This window comes from Carcharhinus amblyrhynchos, chromosome 5 (assembly GCF_965287045.1).
Source record: "Carcharhinus amblyrhynchos chromosome 5, sCarAmb.v2.hapA, whole genome shotgun sequence".
Taxonomy (NCBI): Eukaryota; Metazoa; Chordata; class Chondrichthyes; order Carcharhiniformes; family Carcharhinidae; genus Carcharhinus; species Carcharhinus amblyrhynchos.
The window spans coordinates 114,916,050-114,940,369 of NC_137328.1; the positions used below are offsets into that span (position 1 = coordinate 114,916,050).

At 46.1% G+C, this 24,320-nt stretch overlaps 1 protein-coding gene across 1 annotated transcript in view; it reads left to right on the forward strand.

Moving 5' to 3' along the window:
* The window catches only part of gpm6ab (glycoprotein M6Ab), a 240,743-nt gene that overhangs the window by 190,363 nt on the left and 26,060 nt on the right, over positions 1 to 24,320 (forward strand). Inside the window, exons 3-6 of the mRNA XM_080189452.1 lie at positions 6,486 to 6,642; positions 14,977 to 15,130; positions 18,453 to 18,529; positions 23,515 to 23,580. Coding sequence (XP_080045578.1) covers positions 6,486 to 6,642; positions 14,977 to 15,130; positions 18,453 to 18,529; positions 23,515 to 23,580 — 454 coding nt within the window. The remainder of the gene's footprint in view (positions 1 to 6,485; positions 6,643 to 14,976; positions 15,131 to 18,452; positions 18,530 to 23,514; positions 23,581 to 24,320) is intronic.

Genomic DNA, 24,320 nt, shown 5'->3' on the forward strand with positions numbered 1-24,320 from the left:
GCCCACCCTTCATTCTGGCCGAGGTCCCCAGCTAGCTCTCCGAACATGAGGAACGCGTCTGATCCCCACCGGAATGAAGTACTTCTGGCAGGATGAGAGATTCGATCAGGAACCCCTGATATTTAGCAAATCTACACATATTTAAAATAGATTAAAAAAAAGACTGAAATTGGTTTCCAGCACGGTCTGGCCGGCGACTGTTTGCTAGCCCTGGGAGATGCGCGTGCATTCCCCGCGCGCGCGCGCAGATGTCCATTCAAGGCCGCAGATGCGCTTCTCCTGGGCGGACCCACCAGAAAAATGGCGGGCACAGATGGGAGAATCCTGCTCATTATTTCGAGTCTATGCGACACCAAACAGGGTAGAATGGTAATGGGTTATAAAGTTGGGGGGGGGGTGCGCGTGGAGATGGTGGAGCAGAATAGAAGATCAGAGCTGAGGAGAGATTGACAAAGATGTCATGGACTCAAGACACGGGAATGTTAATGGCAGCCTCAAAGACTAAAGAAGGTGACGATAGAAGCATAAAGGTGAGATAGTGGACACTGAATAGGAGAACAAAGCTCATTGTTTCGTGAGTCCTTTTTTGTTTGTCCTAATGGCACAACCCTCACCTGCCCCGCCCCATCTCCCCCCCCCTCAAGTTTCTCCTCCTCAGGTTGGGGTAGGCAGGGAGAGCCTCACAGCTTGGCTGGAGCGGTGAAACCCTGATCTCCCCCTGTGTCTCATAGAAAGGATGTGGAAGAAAAATGCCTTTAAGATTGACTGAATAAGAACCAATCTCGACTGACTGTGATACCTGGTAAAAAGTCTGACAACACCAGGTTTTAGTCCAACCGATTTATTTGATAGTAAACGCACAAGCTTTCGAGGTTTCCCTCTTCGTCAGGTGAATGGAGAGTTCTGGCCTCGGACAGAGCATATAAAGCACAGACAGTTTAGAGATTACTGATTAGAATGCAAATCTTTACACCTAACCTGCTGTTCAAGTCCTAAAGTGGCTGATAATGTGAGTGGAAGGAGCACTGATCACAGGTTACAGAGATGTGTATTGTCTCCAGACAGTACAGTAAGTGAGGTTTTGCAAACCCAGGCAAGTCACGGGGGTTACAGATAGTGCGACATGAACCCAAGATCCCTGTTGAGACCGTCCTCATGTGTGCGGAACTTGGCTATCAGTCTCTGTTCAGCGACTCTGCGCTGTCGTGTGTCGTGAAGGCCGCCTTGGAGAATGCTTACCCGAAGGTCAGAGGTCACGGGCATTCAGCTTCTGACCTTCGGGTAAGCATTCTCCAAGGCGGCCTTCACGACACACGACAGCGCAGAGTCGCTGAGCAGAGACTGATAGCCAAGTTCCACACACATGAGGACGGTCTCAACAGGGATCTTGGGTTCATGTCGCACTATCTGTAACCCCCGTGACTTGCCTGGGTTTGCAAAACCTCACTCACTGTACTGTCTGGAGACAATACACATCTCTTTAACCTGTGATCAGTGCTCCTGCCACACACATTGTCAGCCACTTTAGGACTTGAACAGCAGGTTAGGTGTAAAGATTCGCATTCTAATCAGTAATCTCTAAACTGTCTGTGCTTTATATGCTCTGTCCGAGGCCAGAACTCTCCACTCACCTGACGAAGAGGGAAACCTCGAAAGCTTGTGCGTTTACTATCAAATAAATCGGTTGGACTAAAACCTGGTGTTGTCAGACTTTTTATTGTGTTTACCCCAGTCCAACGCCGGCACATCCACATCGTGATACCTGGGTCAGGTTTGCCTGCATATCGACTAGGGTCAGGTATCTCCAAACGATCTGCGTCTTCTCAGCAATGAACAAAAAACCGTTGTATTGATGGTATCCGTGAAGCTTCTGGCTGAAGAGTCAGCAATGCTTGGAAGCTTCACATGTGTGATTAATATAACATGCGCAAAAAGAACCTAATGATTATATTTTAGAACTGAGATGTCTGCACTTTCTCTGTTGAAGAAGGAAGCAGAATGAGTGCTCAGAATTACTCATGCCTTTGTAGCAGATGGGAAAATGCCACTTTCCACATTTTGCAAAGTAATGTGTGTGTAGGCATATTTGATGATGGGAAATGGCTTTGAAAAGCCTTCATTTGGAGTAAGACTTGTTAAATCTGTATTGAATTTTGATTCACCAGGAATTGGCTATCCAGACCCGATTCTACCAATCACTTAGATCATAGCAAATCCGTATCTTAACTCCACCATTTGGATGTTAAAACTCTTTATGTAACAGAAATCTACCACACACAGTTTGAAATTTTAATTTACACCCCCCCCCCCCCTCAACCCCCGCCACCCCAGTCTCAACAACAATCCTATTGGAGAAAGAGAGTTTCAGGTTTCAACTCAGATTCGTGTGAAGAAATCACTCCTGAATGATTTAGGTTACACCCCCTTGTCTGCCACTGCCCTGGCAAACAAAATAATTTCTTTCTAGTTCCCTATAAGACCATAAGAAATACACAAAAACACAAAATACATAAAATCAGAATCGCCAGGCAGGAGCGTTCCCTTCCAGTCGGGGAACACTTCAGCAGTCAAAGGTATTCAGCCTCCGATCTTCTGGTAAGCGTTCTCCAAGGTGGCCTTCAAGACACACGACAACGCAGAATCGCTGAGCAGAAACTGATAGCCATTTTCCGCATGCGTGAGGACAGCCTCAACCAGGATCTTGGGTTCATGTGACACTACATGTGACCCCTCCACCATTCGGCCTGGGCTTGCAAAACCCTACAAACTGTCCTGTCTTGAGACAATTCACACCTCTCTAACCTGTGATTATCCCTCTCTCCACTCACATTGTCTGTACATGTAAAGACTTAATTACCTGAAAAGACTCACATTCCAACCATTATCTTGCAATTGTGTCTCTGTCTATATATGCCGTGTTTTTGAACCTTCCTCTCCACTTACCTGATGAAGGAGCAGCACTCTGAAAGCTCGTGATTCCAAATAAATCTGTTAGACTTTAATCTGGTGTTGTGAGACTTCTCACTATGCTTACCCCAGTCCAACACTGCATCTCCACTTTATAGCTATCATAAGAAAGAGGAACAAAAGGAGGCCATTAAGCCCTTTGAACGTGCTCCATCATTTAATCAGATTATGGCTGATCTACTACTCACTTGTTACACTTCCCTGCTTATCACCCTAATCCTTACCTCCCCAGCTGATTAAAAATCTATCAATCTCACCTTCGAAAATGTTCAAGGTTTTGGCCTCCACAGCTTCTGGTAGTCATCTTAAACAGCACAGTTAGATAACCTTTCAATCTGCTGCATGCAAAGGAACACATACCTCGGGCGGCATTTCTCTAGCCCTGCCTCCCGCTTGGATTACCCAGTCCTGCTACAAGCCAGTGGATTTTTGGCTGGGCCGCTGAATTTTCCATGGCAATCCTGCATTGACAGGGCTGAAAAATCCCAGCCTTAGTCTTGTCCTCTTAATATCATAGTTTTAACTGAGATACCGAGCTGCTGAACCCATGTTAGACCCTCTCCCAGCTCAATATATTCTACCCGAGATGTGCTGTATAGAACTAAACACAGTATTCTAACTGGGAATGAACCAGACCTTGATGTAACTATAACAGAATAGTAAGCCTTATCTGTGTATAATACGTGTAGCAAAATGGGAAAGTCTGGATCAATTGTGTGTCACCTATTTGTGAATGATCTCATTTTAACTCAGTCTAACAGATAGCTCTTGGGTGCTCTCTCCCCATCCAGGAAAATTCAAGCTATCAATTGCCACCTATTAAATGAGTTGGCAGAAGCTGTTTCAAAATGCCAGAGGAACACGATTGTCTGGGTCATGACATTTTCTGCTCACAGATTGTACGTTCTAATGATTTGATCCTGATGTTTGTAATTCACTGTCACAAATTGATCCTCTCTGAATACACTTTAAATCAGCTTAACAATGGATGTGGCTGAGTTCCCAGTTACATGGGCTGGAGTGATTAGGAACACAAGCATTCGCTACCACTTGTTAGCAATTCATTCCTTCTTGAAATTGGTCTATGGGTTCAAGGCTCCAGGACTTGAGCCTATCATTCAGTCTGGTACTTGAGCGCACCATTGAAGGAATCCACCAGCATCATAGAATTCTTACGGTGCAGGAGGAGACCATTTGGCCCATTGGATTTGCAACGACTCTCTGACAGAGTATCTTACCCAGGCCCTCTTCCCTTGCCCTATCTTCGTAAGCCCAAAATTTAACCATGGCTAATCCATTTAACTTACACATCTTGGGACACTAAGAAGCAATTTAGCATGATCAATCCACCTAACCTGCACAGCTTTGGACTGGAAAACCGGAGCACCTGAAGGAAACCCACGCAGACACGGAGAGAATGCGCAAACTCCAAACAGACAGTTACCTAAGGCTGGAATTGAACCTGGGTCTCTGGCACTGTGTTTCTTGAGAAGAACCAGTGTCTCTACTGGGCGTAACACCATGTGGGCTTGAATGAGCTGGTTTGATAATGAGGTTAAAGCTAAAACATATTAATTATTCATTCATGTGATGTAGGTATTACTGGCAAGTCCAGCATTCATTGTCCATCCCTTGTTACCCTTGAGAAGGGGTTGGTGAGCCACCATCTTGCACCCTTGCAGTCCGTATGGTTAAGGTACATCCACAGTGATTCCAGAATTTGAGAATCTGTTGCAGAAAACTAGAACTCAAATGCTCTTCCACTCATTATAGATGACTCAGTAATTTTTATGCATGTGTAAGAAAGAGATTCAGAAAGGCCTGAGTGGGCCTTAAGGCACAATTAAATTATTCATCGATCTATGGTACTGATAATGCACGGCAACAAAGTAGTCATGAGCCTTCCCAGCTCACGTAATGTTTTTGATTGATGTGAAGAAATATTCTGCGAAGCATTTGCTTTCCCAAATTTGATCCCGAGTGAAAAACATGAAAGCCAGGAGCAGGAGCAGGCTATTTGGTCTTTTATGCTTGTCTTACTGTTCACAAGGTCATATTCCCCTTCCCACACCCACATGACTAACCTCCATGAATCTAGATGAGAGAGAAGATCCCCACTGAGCGTGAAGAAACAAAGGCTAAGTGGGCCCCGACTGCACACAGCTTCAAAACAAAATTTGCTTCTATTCATTCATTGGGTATGGGCTTCACTTGCAAGAACAGCATTTATGCCTATCCGGGGTTACCCTTGAACTGAATGGCTTGCTCAGCCATTTCAGGGGGCAGTTAAGAGTCAACCATACTGCTGTGGATCTAGAGTCACAGTTAGGCCAGACCAGGTAAGGACGGCAGATTTCCTTCCCTAAAGGATATTAGTGAACCAGATGGCTTTTTATGACAATCGATATAGTTTCATGGTCATCGCGAGATTTTTAATTCCAGCTTAAATTCAAATTTCACCATCTGCTGTGGTAGGATTCGAGCACAGGTCCCCAGAGCATTTTCCAGTATCTCTTCATCAGTAGTCCAGTGTCAATACCACTGTGCCATGGCCTCCCACTGTAGAAATCTGAACTATGAGATATACAGAATGATTCCCCATTCTAAACAGAAGTATGTATATAGAATCACTACAGTGTTGAAGGAGGCCATTTGACCCATCGAGTCTGCACTGACCAGAATCCCACCCAGGCCCTATCCTCATGACTCCATGGATTTACCCTACTAGTCCCCCTGACACAAAGGGGAAATTTAGCATGGCCAATCAACCTAAACCTGACATCTTTGGACTGTGGGAGGAAACTGGAACGCCCAGGGGAAACTCTCACAGACATGGGGAGAATGTGTAAACTCCACACAGGCATTGACCCAAGCCAGGAATCGGGCCCAGGTCTCTGGAGCTGTGAGGCAGCAGTGCTAACCACTGTGCCACCATGCCACCCTGTAAATATCCTTGGATTCGGCTTCCCACCTTCTGTACTAAATAAAAATAAATTCTGGCCTGAGTACAAATACTGTTAAAGACAGATGGGTAAGATAGGGCCCAAGTCATTTGATATGTTCATATTGAGTTTTTTTGGTAAGGTAAAAACAATTAAACTAAGTGTGAAAACAGTAAATGACAGAACATGTTGTTGATGCTGATGTACTGGGGGTGACATGGTGGCACAGTGATTAGCATTATTGTCTCACAGCGAAGGGACCCAGGTATAATTCCCAGCCGGGTCACTGTCTGTGTGGAATCTGCATGTTCTCCCGTGTCTATATGGGTTTCCTCCGGGTGCTCCTGTTTCCTCCCACAGCCTCAAAGATGTGCAAATTCAGTGCACTGGCCATGCTAAATTCTCCCTCAGTGTACCCGAACTGGAGTGTGACGATTTGGCGATTTTCACAGTAACTTCATTGCAGTGTTAATGTCAGCCAACTTGTGATACTAATAAATAAACTTTAAAAACTTAGATGTACTGTCCATTCTTGGTGATGCTTGTGAATTAATGTTTATAATTTTTTCTCTGCAGGATTGATATCTTCAAGTATGTAATCTATGGTGTGGCAGCTGCCTTCTTTGTCTATGGCATTCTGCTGATGGTAGAAGGGTTTTTCACAACTGGTGCCATTAAGGATCTTTATGGAGACTTCAAGATCACCACCTGTGGCCGATGTGTTAGTGGCTGGGTACGTAATATCATTTCACTCTGCCCCCTTTATTGTAGATCTGAGTCTTTATCTATATTGAACATGACTGAATATTGGTCAAGCATAAGTCATAAGTCTTGATTCTTCCTTCGTGGGATGTGGGTAAGGGCAGCATGTGTTGCCCATCCTTAATTACCCTTGGACTGAGTGGCTTACTGGGCCATTTCAGGGGGCAGTTAGGAGTTCACCACATTGTTATGGGTTTGGAGTCACATGTTGGTCAGACCAGGTAAGGATGGCAGATTTCTTTAGCTAAAGGATATTAGTGAATCCGATCATAGAATCATAGAATCCCTACAGTGCAGAAGTAGGCCATTTGGCCCATTGAGCCTGCACCAACAACAGTCCCAACCAGATCCTATCCCTGTAACCTCATGTATTTGCCAACTAATCCCCTGACACTAATTGACAATTTAGCATGCCCAATCTGCCTAACCTATGCACCTTGTGACACGAAGGGGCACTTTAGATGGCCAATCAACCTAACCCCCACGTCTTTGCAATGTGGGACGAACCCGGAGCACCGGGAAGAAACCCATGCAGACACAGGGAGAATGTGCAGACTCCACACAATTTTTAATGGCAATTGATGATAATTTCATTGTCATTGTCACCAATACTACCTTTCAATTCCAGATACTATCAATTGAATTCAAATTCCACCAGTTGCTGCGGTGAATGTTGAACCCATGTCCCCAGAATATTAATGTAGGTCTTTGGATTAGTAGTCCAGTGACGCCACCCCCTTCCCTCTATGCATTTAAGGACTTCAGTTAATATTCATCATTTTGATTTGATTTGTTTGGTTTATTATTGTCACATGTATTAACATACAGTGAAAAGTATTGCTTCTTGCTTGCTATACAGGCAAAACACACCATTCATAGAGAAGGAAAGGTGAGAGTGCAGAATGTAGTGTTACAGTCATAGCTAGGGTGTAGAGAAAAATCAACTTAATGCGAGGTAAGTCCATTCAAAAGTTTGACAGCAGCAGGGAAATTGATAGATGAGCTCAGACCTTTGTATCTTTTTCCGAAAGGAGAAGGCAGAAAAGAGAATGTCCGGGGTGCATGGGGTCCTTAATTATGCTGGCTGCTTTTGCCAATGCACGAGAAATGTAAACAGAGTCAATGACTGGGAGGCTGGTTTATGTGATGGATTGGGCTACATTCACAACCTTTTGTATTTCCTTGTGGTCTTGGGCAGAGCAGGAGCCAAACCAAGCTGTGATGCGACTAGAAAGAATGTTTTCTATGGTGCAAGTCTGAAAGTTGGTACGAGTTGTAGCTGACATGTCAAATTTTCTTCATCTTCTGAGAAAGTAGAGGTGTTGGTGGGCTTTCTTAACTATAGTGTTGGCATGGGAGGGACCAGGACAGGTTGTCGGTGATCTGGACACCTAAAAACTTGAAGCTCTCGATCCTTTCTACTTTGTCCCCATTGATGTAGGCAGGGGCATGTTCTCCTTTACACTTCCTGAAGTCAATGACAACCTCCTTCATTTTGTTGAGATTGAGGGAGAGATTATTGTTGATTATTATCAGCATGGATGATTTCAATTTTCCAGCTGCTACCCATCAAAAACCTCTGACCTTGTTCGCGCTGGGATTCTCCAGTGCCCTGAAAGCGAATGGAACTTTGGCAGGTCGAAATCTAGCCCCCCGATCCCTCGCTTCACTATTTATAATTGCATCCTTTGTTTTATATTGTCTTTCCTCCTTCTTGCCTCACTGCACATTCAGCTTTAAATTCCATCTGCCATGTGTCCTGCCACCCCATCAGCCTGTCTATGCCCTCTGGCAGTCTATCACTATCCCCCTCACAATTCACTGTGCTACCAAGGACAGCAGGAACCCACTTGCAGTGGGGGAAGGGGCAACTCTGTCACGTTTCATGGACTGAAATAGGCAGAATCTCTTTTGCAGTCTGAGCACATTCAGTGATGAAGGACTTGGATAAGTAGTGGGGAGTCAGCAATGTAAACATCATATTTCCTCTTCCCTTAGCTTATATTCCTATTGGTACAGCCTTGTAGCAAGCTGCCTAGGAAGTGCATTTGGAGCAGAAACCGTGCTGTGACTTCCCTCGTTCAGTTTGTACGTCGTGTGAAAAGGGACTCTCGCTGCAGTCCTGCCTCACAACAAATTAAACAAAGCAAGCTGAATAAAAGAAACTCAATCTCAGGAGAGCAGGAGGTGCAGTCTGGCAGCCTCTTAAGATTCTTGCCTCAAGGTATCAAATGCAGACAGGCATTGTTCACAATGTTGGAAGGATGTGGTGAAAAATCCCAAATAACGACTGGTTGGTGACAGATTGCCCACTGACACGGCCAGCAGTGTAGAACTATCATCACCTGCCAGAGGGGAAATGGGACAGTACGGTAGAACAGTGGTGAGCGTTGCTGCCTGACAGCGCCAGTGACCCAGGTTCGATTCCCAGTTTCGGTCATTGTCTCTTTGGAGTTTGCACATTCTCCCCATGTCTGCGTGGGGTTCCTCAGGGTGCTCCGGTTTCCACCCACAATAGAAAGTTGTGTGGCCATGCTAAAATCCCCCTTAGTGTCAGGGCTACTCGCTAGGATAAATGCATGAGTTTATGGGGAGACTGGGTGGGATTGTTGTCGGTGCAGACTTGATGGGCTGAATGGCCTCATTCTGCACTGTAGGGATTCTATGAAAATCATTTCCAATTTTCAGCACCGATGCAAGTATGCTGGATCAAATGACATCCTTCTGCGTTCTGCTATTGTATTATTCACACACCCATTCACTTTAATCGCCACATTATTCCACTCTCACTTGTAACCAGATGCAAAATCGATCAGCTATTTTGGACGTACTATATTTAAACGGCAGCTTATTTTAAATGACTCGTTAATCAATGCATGCAATAGATTGTGGTTAATAACGTCAAACTGTGTGAGGGCTTTCAACAAAAGCACCTTAGAAACATAGATATTAGAAGCAGGAGTCAGCCATTTGGCCTTTCGAGCCTGCGCCACCATTCATCTTGACTATAGCTGATCATCGAATTCAATATCCTGATTCCCCGCTTCCCCCCATAGCCCCTGATCCCTTTAGCCCCGAGAGGTATATCCAATTTCTTCTTGAAATCAGGCAACGTTTTCCTAAACTAGTCTTCCCTCAATCTTCCCCAATCGGCGTAGACAAAGGTCATAGGTAGAGGAGGGCACTTATAATGTTAAAATGGCGGCGCGGGCTCGTTGGGCCGAAGGGCCTGTTTCCCGTGCTGTGTTGTTCTTTGTTTTGGCCTCAGCTTCTTTCTGTGGTTGCTGCCTGGGCGATAAATGCTGGCCTGCCAGCAATGGCAACATCCCGTGAAAGAATAAAAAAGATCTAGAGGTAGCAGAGACACGATGAGTTTCTTCTTTGCTGTAAATGTTCAGTCTGGGACTCAGTAATTTTCCCTCAAATCTTCTCCAGTGTTGTGGTCTCTCTAACATTTGACAGGGTGCACAAACCCTTGAGGAATGAGACCCATATATCACACAGTGTGATGGTAATTCTGTCTGTGCCATACATTGGAGGAACTTCACTAGATTGATACCTGGAATGAGAAGGTTTTCCAATGAGGGATGTTGGCCTTATTTCTGCTCCAATTTAAAGGAGTGAGGGGCAACTTGATTGAAGTATGTAATATCCTGAACTGTCCAGACAAGGTGGACGTGGAATGGATGCTTCCTCTTGTGGGTGAGTTTGGAAATAGTGGGCACTGATTTAAAATTAGAGGGTGCCCTTTTAGGGTAGAGATGAGGAGAATGCTCTTTCTCTCAGATGTCTGTGAGATTTTGGAACGTATGGGCATTGGGTATTGCCAAGTGGGGGGCAGGGCCAGAGCAGGGGTGGGATCTATAGGGGGCAAGGCCTCTGGACAGGGATCAGTGAGGGTGGGGGGTGGGGTGTTCCGCTGCCAGTCTGCACCCGGTGATGACAGAGGGAGGATGGTCAGTAATCGGGGTTGGGGGGCGGTAGGGGGGGAGGTGGGTTGGTGTTGGCCAGCTGTGGGGGGTTCGGGGCTAAGGTGGGGGAGAGAGGCGGGATCAGGACATTGGGACTGCTGGGTTGGGGGGGGGAGATTGAGGCCGGCCTGGGAGAGGTGGGGGACTTGTGTTTGGGAGGCCAGCGATCGGGGATTGGGGGGGGGGGGGGCAGTCACATGGCTGGTGATTGTGGGGGGTGGGTTGCCGGGCTAGACAATGATCGGGCAGACTAGCTTCCTGGAAGGTGGTGGTTTGGCATTACTGCATAAGTAGGTAATGTGACATGGTGCCATAATATGAAACTTCAATAACGGATGATGTTAGATCACTGTAGCTATTATCTCTGTGATTGGAGTCCTGTTGCTCCCAGTGGACATGGGGGGGTGGATCATTCGTAAACATATGGATCACTTGAGAAGTCGAGGGACACTCTGACAGCCAGTGTTGCTGTCAAGAAATGTTTTCGAACCTGTACACAGTGAAGTAAATGTGTACTTGCTCAACCCAAGAAGTCTCACAACACCAGGTTAAAGTCCAACAGGCCAGTCCAACGCCGGCATCTCCACATCATTCACTGATGGCTCCATGGAAGAAAGTAGTGATGAATTGCCTGTAGAAGTTATTCGCAGTTCCTTTTATCGTTGATCCGGTGGTAGTATCTCAGACTACAGAATTACACCATTCTACAAGAATCAGAAAGAAGCCTTCAAAGACTCAATTGTCCAACTTGTTTCGTTAGATTTGGGACTGAACGACTTGGTGATTGAAGATTGTATAAAGGTGTGAAAGGGGAAGGGATGTGGTGATTGTCACTTTAAGGGAGACCTTGCAGAAGAAGGACCAGTTAGGTCAAGGGTGAGTACTCACCCCAGGGGATGGAGCTCCTTCTTCAGTAGAAGACAACTGAAGACATGTAGTAGACATGAAGAGATTGGGGCAGCCACTGTTTCAGTTTTAAACACCACCTCCTTGCTCAACATCAATTATCTGCATCAATTAAGAACAGGCATGAGCTGGACTTTCACACTAGTGTCTTTACCATGATTGAGGCAGCATGGTGGCACTGTGGTTAGCACCGCTGCCTCACCGCACTTAGTACCTGGGTTCGATTCCCGGCTTGGGTCACCGTCTGTGTGGAGTTTGCACATTCTTCCCGTGTCTATATGGGTTTCCTCCGGGTGCTCCGGTTTCCTCCAACATTCCAAAGATGGGCAGGTTAGGTAAATTGGCCATGCTTAATTGTCCCTCAGTGGTAGGGGCACTAGCTGGCGAAAATGCATGGGGTTATGGGAATAGGGCATGGGTGGGATCATGGTCGATGTCGACTCAATGGACTGAAAGGCCTTTTTCTGCACTGTAGATTATGATATATGATTCTGCATTCATGACTTTTGGAACTAATGCTCTCACTAAACTTCTTGACAAATGATTTATGCTCTGTATAAAGTCAGAGAGCTGAGAGATTATAATTACTAGGAAAGAATGAAGCACTTTTTTCTGAAAAAATAGAAACTAATGGGCATGTTAATAGACATCTTCAGAATGATGTAGGGGCTTGAGAATGGAGATGTGGTGAAATTGCTTCCATTTACAGGGAATCTAAAATTAGAGGTTGTTAATATAAAACAATCAAATCCAATAAGGATGGAATCTGGATAATTATATTCTGAAAAGTAACTTGTCAAAATAGTTTAGACTAATGTGCGAATATATTGGAGATGATAATGTCTAAGTATTTCTTCTATGGATCAGGAGCTGCATTGGATAAACTTTGTGGATTAGGGAAGCCTAATCAAACTCATTGAAATTCAATTTATCCAGTAAGTGGTTAGAACCTGGAATGTGTCTGTCCCCAGAGGTTTATAGCTTGAGGAGCTCCACTCCACATCAAACATGGCTATCTGGGTGTCTCTCCTGCTCTGACCACCAGCCATTTGGTGTGTTTGGAAGGATTTTGCAGCTTGGCACTCAATGGGGGTGATTCTCCCATCCCGCTGCACTGCGGGTAGGGAGATTTAAGGAGGGGCCGGATTAGCCCGATCCGTGCTGGGCACCCAGGCCTGAGTGAGTCTCCCAAGAGCTGGATTTCCGGTGCCATCAACTCTCCACTGGAAATAGGCGTGGAGATGCATTATAGGGCTAATGGAAGGACTGTTAGTAGTGTTGACGAGCAGAGAGATCTCGGGGTACATGTGCATAGCTCCCCGAAAGTTGGCACCCAGGTTGATAAGGTTGTTTAGAAGGCGTACGGTGTGTTAGCTTTTATTGGTAGAGGGATTGAATTTTGGAGCCGTGAGGTCATGTTACAACTGTACAAAACTCTGGTGCGGCCGCACTTGGAGTATTGCGTACAGTTCTGGTTGCCGCATTATAAGAAAGATGTGGAGGCATTGGAAAGGGTGCAGAGGAGGTTTAGCAGGATGTTGCCTGGTATGGTGGGAAGGTCTTATGAGGAAAGGCTGAGGGACTTAAGGTTATTTTCATTGGAGAGAAGAAGGTTACGAGGTGACCTGATTGAGGCATACAAGATGAGCAAAGGATTGGATAGGGTGGACAGTGAGAGCCTTTTACCTCGGATGGTGATGGCTAACACAAGGGGACATAGCTTTAAATTAAGGAGTGGTAATTATAGGATGGATGTCAGAGGTAGGTTCTTTACTCAGAGGGTAGCAAGGTCGTGGAATGCCCTGCCTGCAGCAGTTGTGGACTCGCCAACTTTAAGGGCGTTCAAATGGTCAGTGGATAGGCATATGGATAACATTGGAATAGTTTAGGTTAGAGGGTCATTAGATTGGTTCCACTGGTCGGCGCAACATCGAGGGCCGAAGGGCCTGTACTGCGCTGTAATGTTCTATGTTCTACCTAGGCAGGGATTCATTTAAATACAATTAAAATATAATTAGTGGGTTCGGGAGGGAAATCTCTGGGCCCGCTAGCATCTCCTCAACGCCAGGTGTAGTTTCATTTCAACGGGGATTGCTATCGCTCTCCACAATGGGGAGCTAGCAGCCCGACCCCGCTGGAATGAACGAGGCAATTGGGATTTCCCACAGGGTCGGGCAACAGGGAACTGTCCCCTGGGCATTTGAACTTTGACAGTGCCAACCTGGGACCCCTGGCACTGCCCAATGGGCAAATTGCCAACACCCATTGGGCATGGGGCAATGCCAAGGTGGGGTTGGGCATAAGGGGGCAGGGCCTGATGGAGCACCCGGAGGAAACCCGCACAGATTCGAGGAGAATGTGCAAGCTCCACACAGACAGTGACCCAAGCCGGGAATTGAATCCAGGTCCCCGGAGCTGTTAAGTAGCAGTGCTAACCATTGTGCTGCTGTGCCGCCCATAAGGGGACATGAGGGGATATCCCCCCTCCCCCTACCTCACAGCCCCACCCAATTGGGCTCCACAGATGCAATTGCAGAAGTGTTAGAGAAATAAGAATGTAATTGCCTAGTAATTGCCTTTTCCACACTGGGAAAAAGCTTCTCACTATCCGCTCTGTCCATGTCTCTCACAATCTTGTAGACTTCTATCAGGTCACCCCTCAACCTCCATCATTCCAGTGACTACAAAAACCCCATGTCTTTACCCTAGCCAGTCCCCCTGACACTAAGGGGCAATTTAGCATGGCCAGTCCACCTAGCCTGCACGTCTTGGACTGTGGGAGGAATCCCACATAGACACGGGAAGAACGTGCAGACTCCACACAGTCACAAAAGGCCGGAATTGAACCCGGGCCCCTGGTGCTGTGAGGCAGCAGTGCTAATCACTGTGCCACTGTGCTGCCCAGAAGATTGATGTTGAAAATGTTCTTGCAGTGGAAAGTGATACAACAGTGAGAGCAGTTAACTTCTGCACAACAGATGGTAGCTTTAATCTTCAGAGAGCTTGTAAGGTTCAGGAAGGTGGTTGGAACACAGGAATATTTAATTATTATTATTTTTATAATTACTCACAAGTAGACTTGCATTAACACTGCAATGAAGTTATTGTGAAAATCCCCTAGTTGCCACACTCCTGTGCCTGTTCGGGTACACTGAGGGAGAATTTAGCATGGTCAATATGCCTAACTAGCATGTCCTTTCGACAATGGGAGGAAACCAGAGCAGTGGAGGAAACACAAGTAGATATGGGGAGGACATGGGCAGACTCAAACCTGGGTCCCTGGCGCTGTGAGGCCACCGTGCAGGAATACTAGAATACTACAGGAAGAGCAAGGCCTGTCTATTTTATCTTGAGGACATGCAATGTTAACCGCATACATTTGGAAACAAGTCACATCTTATTCTGAGCTTGTCTATTCTCTATTTCAGTTTATCATGCTGACCTATATCTTCATGCTGGCATGGTTGGGCGTGACAGCTTTCACCTCGCTGCCTGTCTTCATGTACTTCAACATCTGGACACTCTGCCAGAACGTCACCGTCATGGAGTCTACCGATCTCTGCTTTGATCTCCGTCAGTTTGGTACGTAGCTGAGCAGTGGAATAAAAATGTGTAGGAGCGCTGACGCTTTGATGTGAATGGTCATCATCTCTCTCCTTCCTCGCACCCTTCACCCCCTCCCTTCACCACTTCTTAAGGCTAAAGTCAGAAGTATTCTCATCACTGAGAAAAAAGTTTTTGGAATCAAGCGGTGGTCTGGAGACTTGAACACAAAGTTCAGGCTAATATTAATCTCAAATATATCACTGAGGCAGTGCTGCACCATCAGTAGTGCTGCCTTTCAAACAATTGATTAAACTGTGGTCCTGCCTTCCCCTTAAGTGGAGAAAAAACATTTGTATGGTTTTCGTTTGAAGAAGACCAAAGGAATTCTTTCCGGTGTCCTGGTTAATATTTATTCATCAGTTAAGAACATAAGAACATAAGAACATAAGAAATAGGAGCAGGAGTAGGCCATCTAGCCCTTCGAGCCTGCCCCGCCATTCAATAAGATCATGGCTGATCTGTCGTGGCTCAGTTCCACTTTCCCGCCCTCTCCCCATAACCCTTAATCCCTTCTCTTATCAAAAACCCATCAACCCGCTTCTTAAAAATATTTAGCGAGGCAGCCTCCACCACTTCAACGGGCAGAGAATTCCAGAGATTCACCACCTTTTGAGTGAAGAAGTTCCTCCTCAACTCTGTTCTAAACCGCCTCCCCTTTATCTTGAGGCTGTGCCCCCTAGTCCTACTGTCTTTTTTGAGCGGGAAGAGTCTCTCCACCTCTATCCTATCCATCCCATTCATCATCTTATATGTCTCAATGAGATCTCCCCTCATTCTTCTAAACTCTAACGAGTACAAGCCTAGTTTATTCAGCCTCTCCTCATAGCTCAATCCCCTCAACTCCGGTATCAGCCTAGTAAACCTCCTCTGCACTCCCTCCAGGGCCAAAATATCCTTGCGCAGGTGCGGCGCCCAAAACTGCACACAGTACTCCAGCTGCGGCCTCACCAATGCCCTATACAGCTGCAGCAAGACCTCCCTACTTTTATATTCAATCCCCCTCGCTATGAAGGCCAGCATCCCATTCGCCTTCCTGACCACCTGCTGCACCTGCAAGCTGGGTTTTTGCGACTCATGCACAAGGACCCCGAGGTCCCTCTGCACCGTCGCCTGCTGCAGTTTTTCGCCCCGTAAGTAATAGTCCTTCCTACCATTCTTCCTACCAAAGTGGACCACCTCACACTTGCCAACATTAAATTCCATTTGCCATTTCCTGGCCCATTCGCCCAGCCTATCTAGATCCTTCTGCAGACTCTCCACACCCTCCGCACAATTTGCCTTTCCCCCAATCTTGGTGTAATCAGCAAATTTCGACACCCTGCACTCGGTTCCCTCCTCCAGATCATCTATATAAATGGTAAATAGCTGAGGCCCCAGCACCGACCCCTGGGGCACCCCACTAGTCACCAACCGCCAATCCGAATAGCACCCATTGACCCCCACTCTCTGCCTCCTATTTGACAACCAATCGTCTATCCACGCTAACACCCTTCCCCCAACTCCATGTCCCCTGACCTTCTGCAATAACCTCTTGTGAGGTACTTTGTCAAACGCCTTCTGAAAATCCAGAAAGACCACATCCACCGGCTCTCCTCTATCCACTGCCCTAGACACATCCTCATAGAACTCCAGTAAATTTGTCAGACACGACTTCCCTTTAATGAAACCGTGTTGCGTCTGCCCTATCAAGCAATTCCCTTCAAGATGCCTCGCAATTTCCTCCTTAATGATGGATTCTAACATTTTACCTACCACAGACGTTAAACTAACCGGCCTATAATTCCCCGCCTTTTGCCTGGCACCCTTCTTAAACAACGGCGTAACATTAGCCGTTTTCCAATCTTCCGGCACTTCCCCGGAATCCAGCGACGTCTGGAAAATAACCACCAAGGCATCCACTATAACCTCCGCCATTTCTTTCAGAACCCTCGGATGCATTCCATCCGGTCCTGGGGACTTGTCCACAATCAGCCCCTCCAGTCTGTCGAGCACCACCTCTGTAGTAACAGTAATGTCATTAAGACCCTCCAGTCCTACCACCTTTCCATCGCTAACACCCGGCAAATTATTCACGTCCTCCTCCGTGAAGACAGAAACAAAAAAGTTATTCAAGACCTTAGCCATATCCCCATCCCCTACCACTAGCTCCCCTTTCTCATCCTCTAAAGGACCAACGTTCACCCTAGCCAGCCTCTTCCTTTTTATATATTTATAACACAAAGAAAACAGACCATCTGGTCTACTATTGCATTGCATTTTTGGGATATTGCTGCGTGGAATTTACTCTACATTTTCTACATTATTTAAAGTTTTTAGTTTATATATTTATTAGTCATACATAGGCTTATATTCACAAAGCAATGAAGTTACAGTGAAAATCCCCCCAGTCTTCACATTTTGGTGCCTTGTTCAGGTACAGTGAGGGAGAATTTGCCAATTCACCTAACCAGCACGTCTTTGGACTGTGGGAATAAACCGGAGCACCCAGAGGAAACCCGTGCAGACACAGGGAGAACATGCAAACTCCGCACAGACAGTGACCCAGGTCGGGAATTCAACCCGGGTCCATAGTGCTGAGAGACAGCAGTGCTAACCACTGTGCCACCGTGCTGCCTCATCATAACAGGAGTGACTATGCTGTAAAAATAAAGCACTTTGAGTTGTCAATGGATGAAGAAAGATATGCTATAACTGCTAGTCTTTGGTCAACTGTGGTTCTTTTGGTAGCACTTTTGCCTCTGAGTCGGAACCTGTGAATCCATGTCCCACTAACTCAGGTGCAGTTCCGAGAGGGTGCTGCACCATCAGAGGTGCCATCTTTAGGATGAGACATTAGTCTGCCCTCTGAAGTGGATGGAAAAAGTTCCAAAGTCCACTATTTCAGAAAAGGATGGAAGAGTTATCCCTGGTGCCCTGGTCAATATTTGTCCCTCAACCAATATCACAGAGATTAACTGGTCACTGTTTGTGGGTGCTTACTGGGTGTAAACTGATTGACCCCTTTCCTACATTACAACACTGACTCTGCTTGGAAGGTACTAAGTTGGCTGGAAAGAGCTGTGAGACATCCGGTGGTTATGAAGTGCTCTGTACAAATGTAAATTTTTTTTTATCATCTTGTTATTGCTTTCTCTTCTTCCTAATGTCCCATGCGCTACTGTGACTAGGTTTCTGTGGATGGTCACAGTGAGATGTCCCAGCCTGAACCAGGGGCACTAATGCTGGAGGTGTGTTTTTGAAGCAGCAGGAAGATTGTGGGTTTCCACTGATGAAGGTTTAACAGAGGTTTCTGTTTCAGGTATTGTGCCTATTCATGAGCAGAAGACCGTCTGCACCTTGAGTGAGAACTTCAGCAAGCTGTGCCAATCCAATGATGTAAGTTCAGAGTTTACAGCTCATATAATAAACATTGATTGGGTAGACACCTCGGGATGCTTAATCGTGCTAAAGTTACAATATAAATTCAAAATACTGTATTTGATGTACAGATCGGGGTGGGAGCATCCTCGCAAGACTATATCCCCATAACCCCATCCCCCATATTCTGAGACACCAAGGTGTAATTTGCATGGCCAATCCAGCTAATCTGCAGATTTTTGACCTGTGGGAGGAAACCAGAGCATCTGGAGGAAATCCACGCAGGCACAAGGAGAATGTACAAACTCCACACAGACAGTGCCAGTTAGGTTGATTGGCCGTGCTAAATTGACCCTAGTTGTAGGGAATTAGCAGGGTAAATATGTGGGGTTACGGGAATAGGGCCTGAGTGGGATTGTGGTTGGTGTAGATTTGATGGGCTGAATGTCCTCCTTCTACATGGGCAGCATGGTAGCACAGTGGTTAACGTTGCTGCCTCACAGCTCCAGGTCCTGGGTTCGATTCCTGGCTCAGGTAACTGTCTATACGGAGTTTGCACATTCTCTTTGTGTCTGCATGGGTTTCCTCCGGGTACTCCGGTTTCCTCCCACAGTCCAAAGACGTGCGGGTTAGGTTGATTGGCCATGCTAAGAAATTACCCCTTAGTATCCAGGGATACGTAGGTTAGAAGGATTAGGAGGTATAATATGTGGGGATATGGGGGTAGGGCCTGGGTGGGATTGTGTTCGGTGCAGACTCGATGGGCCAAAGGGCCTCTTTCTGCACTGTAGGGTTCTATGATTCTACACTGTAGGGATTCTATGACCTGAGACCAGAATTGAACCCGGGCCCCTGGTGTTGTGAGGCAACAGTGCTAACCACTGTGCCAACGAGCCGTGAGCCAGCTTCATGTTTAGCTTCATTTTAACTTCGCATTATTCCTATGTTCACACATGATGTAATTGGCCGTTGGGTATCACATCAACTTAGAGCTGAGAACTGAATGAGTCACTTCGACAGCAGGATGTTACTGAGTGCAGCTCGTCACAGAGTGTGAACTTGGGAATTTGGTGAGTTAGAGAATGTGGGAAGCAGCTAAATGATTGTGAATATTTTGCTTCCTTTGTTTAAAAGCTCAGATAATGTATTAGTAATTGTCAGGTTTTATTAGTATGAGATTGACCAGATGTAGTAGAGCTCATTGGGAATAGTTGGGTTTATTATTTCTAAATTACTCAATCAAATAAAATTGATTAATTAAAACATAACAGTCATTTGGTAGTACAGAACTAGAGAACCAATCCGATCGGCATTCTTCTCTCATGCCGCATAAATTGGCGCTCCCTTTGGAAAAATTGGAATTCTTGCAAATCTATCCAGCTGAGTACAAGACAAAAAGTTTCAACAGCACATCTCTTTTTTTTCAGTAATAATACATAATAAAGGTGGCAGGACAGATGATATGCTGTGACAACAGAATGTGTGGATTCTTGGATACCAGTGTGATCCAGAGCAAACACATGTGCAGTAACGGTCTGCGGCAAGAGAAGCTTCAGCTCAGAGTCACTGAGCTGGAGGCCGAGCTGCAGACACTGTGATACATGAGGGAGGGAGCAACTTTGTTCCAGGAGGCTGTCATAACATTGAAACCCTACTGTGTTCCGTGTTGGCCCATCTAGTCTGCTCCAATAATAATCCCCCCTAGGCTTTATCCCCATAGCCCCATACATTTATCTGAGCTATTCACCTGACAGTAAGGGGCAATTTAGCATGGCCAATCCACCTAACGTGCACATCTTTGGACTGAAGGAGGAAAGCAGAGCACCTGAAGAAACCCACGCAGACAAGGGGAGAATGTGCAAACTTCTCACAGCAGCATTGTGGCACAGTGGTTAGCACTGCTGCCTCACAGTACCAGGGATCAAGGTTCGATTCCGATCTTGAGTGACTGTCTGTGTGGAGTTTGCATGTTCTACACATGTCTGCGTGGGTTTCCTCCGGGTGCGCCGATTTTCTCCTTCAGTCCAAAGATGTGCAGGTGAGGTGGATCGGCCATGCTAAATTGCCCCTTACTGTCACAGTGACCAATTAAGGTAAATGCATGAGGTTATGGGGATAGGCATGATGTGGAGATGCCGGTGTTGGACACAGTAAGAAATCTCACAACATTAGGTTAAAGTCCAACGGGTTTATTTGGTAGTAAACACCACTAGCTTTCAGAATGCTGTTCCCACTCAACTGACAAAGGAAGGGCATTCCGAAAGCTAGTGGCATTTACTACCAAATAAACCTATTGGACTTTAACCTGGTGTTGTAAGAGTTCTTATTATGGGGATAGGGCCAGGGTAGCATTGTGGTCGGTGGGCCGAATGGCCTCCTTCTGCACTGTAGGATTCTATGAAAAGTAGCCATTGGATGAGATTCACACCACTTAGTTTAGGATCTTCTGCTTTGTTCAGTGGTCAGGGAAATGAGAGTGTGACTGTGAGTGAGGCAGGTAAGGGGACCGAGAGGGTAGACATCAAAGTGCCTCAGGCTTTGAAAGTGTCCAGAGGGTTCAAGTTTCTTGCACCTAGTGGGGATGAAAGTGAGGGCTACAGAATGAGTGAGTGAACTTTCCATGCACCATGGTGAAAGAAACTATTCAAATAGGGGGACTAATAGGAAGGTAGTGATAGCAGGAGACAGTATAGTCAAGGGGATTGTCACAACTGTCTGCAGTTGAAAGCGGGAATCTAGATGGATATGTTACCTACCTGGCGCCAAGGTTCAGGGCATCTGTTTAGAGCTATGCAGGAATTGTAGTGCAGGGAAGATCCTATTGTTATAGTCCATGTTTGTAAAAAAAAACGAGTAAAACTAAAAAAGGGGTTCCTCATCGGCATTATGAACAACTAGGAGATAAACTAAACAGCAAAACCTCAAGGGTCAGTATCGCCAGATCATTACCTGAGTCTCAAGCAAACCGGTGTAGGGTAAATAAGATTAAAGAGGCCAATGTGTGAATCAAAGATTGACATGAGAAAAATGGCTTTTGGTTCATGGGCACCAAAACCTATACTGGGGAAAGTGGGAGATGTACTGTTGGGATGGTCTTCATCTGAACTCTGCTGTGACCAGTGTTCTGGTGAGTCATATTGCTAGGGTGCTGCAGAGAGGGATTTGAACTCAATTGGGTGGAAGACAGAGCTTTGAGGAGTATGCAGAGATGCTTCAGTGTGATTTAGACAGGCTGAGTGCGCATAGGCTTGACAAATGTATTATAATGTGGATAAATGTGAGGTTATCCACTTTTGTAGCACTAATAGGAAGGTAGATAATTATTTGAATGGATGTAAATTGAGAGAGGTGAATGTTGAGGAAGATCTTCGTGTCCTTGTGCATCAGTCGCTGAAAGAAAGCGCGCAGGTACAGCCGGCAGTGAATAAGGCAAATGGTATGTTGGCCTTCATTGTGAGAGATTTGAGTATCAGAATAGGGATGTTTTCATATAATTGTAAAGGGCCTTGGTGAGGCCACACCCGGAGTATTGAGTGCAGTTTTGGTGTCCTTATCTGAGGAAGGATGTCCTTGCTGTAGAAGGAGTACAGTGAAGGTTTACCTTCACTGCACTCACTGGGATGGTAGGTCAGTCAGATGAGGAGAGACTAAGTCGGTTAGAATTATATTCATTGGAGTTTCGAAGAGTGAGAGGGGATCTCATAGAAATTTATAAAATTCTAACAGGGCTGTGAACCATAGAGTCCCTACAGTGCAGAAAGAGGCCCTTCAGCCCATCGAGTCTGCACCGAACACAATCCCACCCGGGCCCTACCCCCATATCTTATATCCACTAATCCCTCTAACCTACGCATCCCTAGATACTAAGGGGCAATTTCTTAGCATGGCCAATCAACCTAACCCGCACATCTTTGGACTGTGGGAGGAAACCAGAGTACCTGGAGGAAACCCACGCAGACACGAGGAGAATGTGCAAACTCCACACAGACAGTGACCCGTGCCGGGAATCGAACCCAGGACCCTGGAGCTGTGAAGCAGCAGTGCCAACCACTGTGCTACCGTGCCGCCCCATGGCACAGTAGCACAGTGTAGACTCATGGTTAGACAGTGTAGATTCAGAAAGAATGCTCCCAATGATGGGGGAGTCCAGAACTAAGGTCAACGGGCCTTTGCATGGTCCATCTCCCCAACCCCCACTCACTCTGATTCCCGTGGTGGGTGGGGTGGGAAAAGCCCCTCCAGGTCTCTTTAGAAAAATGTTAGCAAACAAAGTGTCACACTGAGCCACTAAGGAGATGCTAGGAAGTTAACCAAAAGTTTGGCCAAAGAGGGAGGCGTTAAGAAGTATCTTAAAGAGGCAGAGAGGCATAGGAAAGACATCTTGGGAGCTTTGGGCCTGAGTAGCTGAAGGCACAGCTACCAATGGTGGCACGATTAAATCAGGGATTCTCATGAGGCCACAATTAAGAGGAGCGCAGATATCTTCGAGGGTTGTGGAGCTGGTCAAGATTACAGTAGTATTGGAGAGCAATAAAATTGGCAAGATGAGCCATGGACAGACATATTGGGTGATCAGAGTGGAAAGGGACAAACATACTGCTTGTGACAAAGCAGTGCTGAGTATCTCAATGAGCCTGTTAGAGAAAGGCACAAGAGGCACAGAGGGGAGCTGTGTAGTGTTATTTGATAAGGAATGAAACCTGGGAGAGCATGCAACAAGTGAGCAGGATGGTCAGGAAGGTAGCAAATATGTTTGAAATGATTAAGAATAGGCATGGACATGAGTGCACGTGTTGAAATTCTACAAAGCAATTTGGTGAAGTGTGTTTGTATAAAGAGTGCCCGATTAAGTTGCTACTTGAAGGAAGCAAATCAGGTGAGTTGTTGGGTGAACAGTCGGTGTCGCAGAGATGCGTTTCATCGCCTCCGTGTTTTTACAGAACGTTTGATTGCCTGGTGATCTACAGCATGGGCCTCTCATGACATTTCTCTTTTTCACCTAGCTGAACATGACGTTCCATTTGTTCATTGTGGCCCTGGCTGGAGCAGGAGCGGCAGTCATTGCTATGGTGAGTGCAAAACGGGGTCTACCGTCGGTCTTCAGGAGAAGTGTGACTCGCGTACGACATGGGCACAGTGATGAAAGTCAGTTCAGTTCTTTAAGGCTGTTTTGTCCCATGTAAATCTCAACAGCCAATGTAATCAGATCAATGGGAAATTTTTAAATAACTGCATTTGTTCCCTCAGGGAGACAGATCAAAATCCCCAGTAACTGGGATTTACAACTGCAGTGAAAATGATGGGTTCCGTTATGGTGTGGGATGGGTTTCTATGACAGGAAAAACATATTGACTTCAACCACATGAAGATTAATTCTGTCACTGAAGACAATCTCAATGGTAGCTGTTCGAGCTTCAATCAATCAATGCTTTGAAAGTAGCATGGCTCAAAGCTCGATTGCCATCCCTGCTGTAATTATATTTTACCTAACACAGCTAGGAGTGAGGGGAAAGCTGTTTTGGGGAGAACTGCCTTGCTTTGCTTAGGAGATATTCAGGGCTGGAAGTTTTCTTTGTCATTATGTCCAGATATACACGTAACCTGGGTGGAAACCAATTGCCTGGCCTGAAAGAGTGAATCACCTTGAATATAAGTTCAAGGCGCGGCACAGTAGCACAGAGGTTGGCACTGCTACCTCACAGCGTCAGGGAGCCGGGTTCAATTCCAGCCTCGGGTCACTGTCTGTGCGGAGTTTGCACATTCTTCCTGTGTCTGTGTGGGTTTCCTCTGGGTGTTCTGGTTTCCTCCC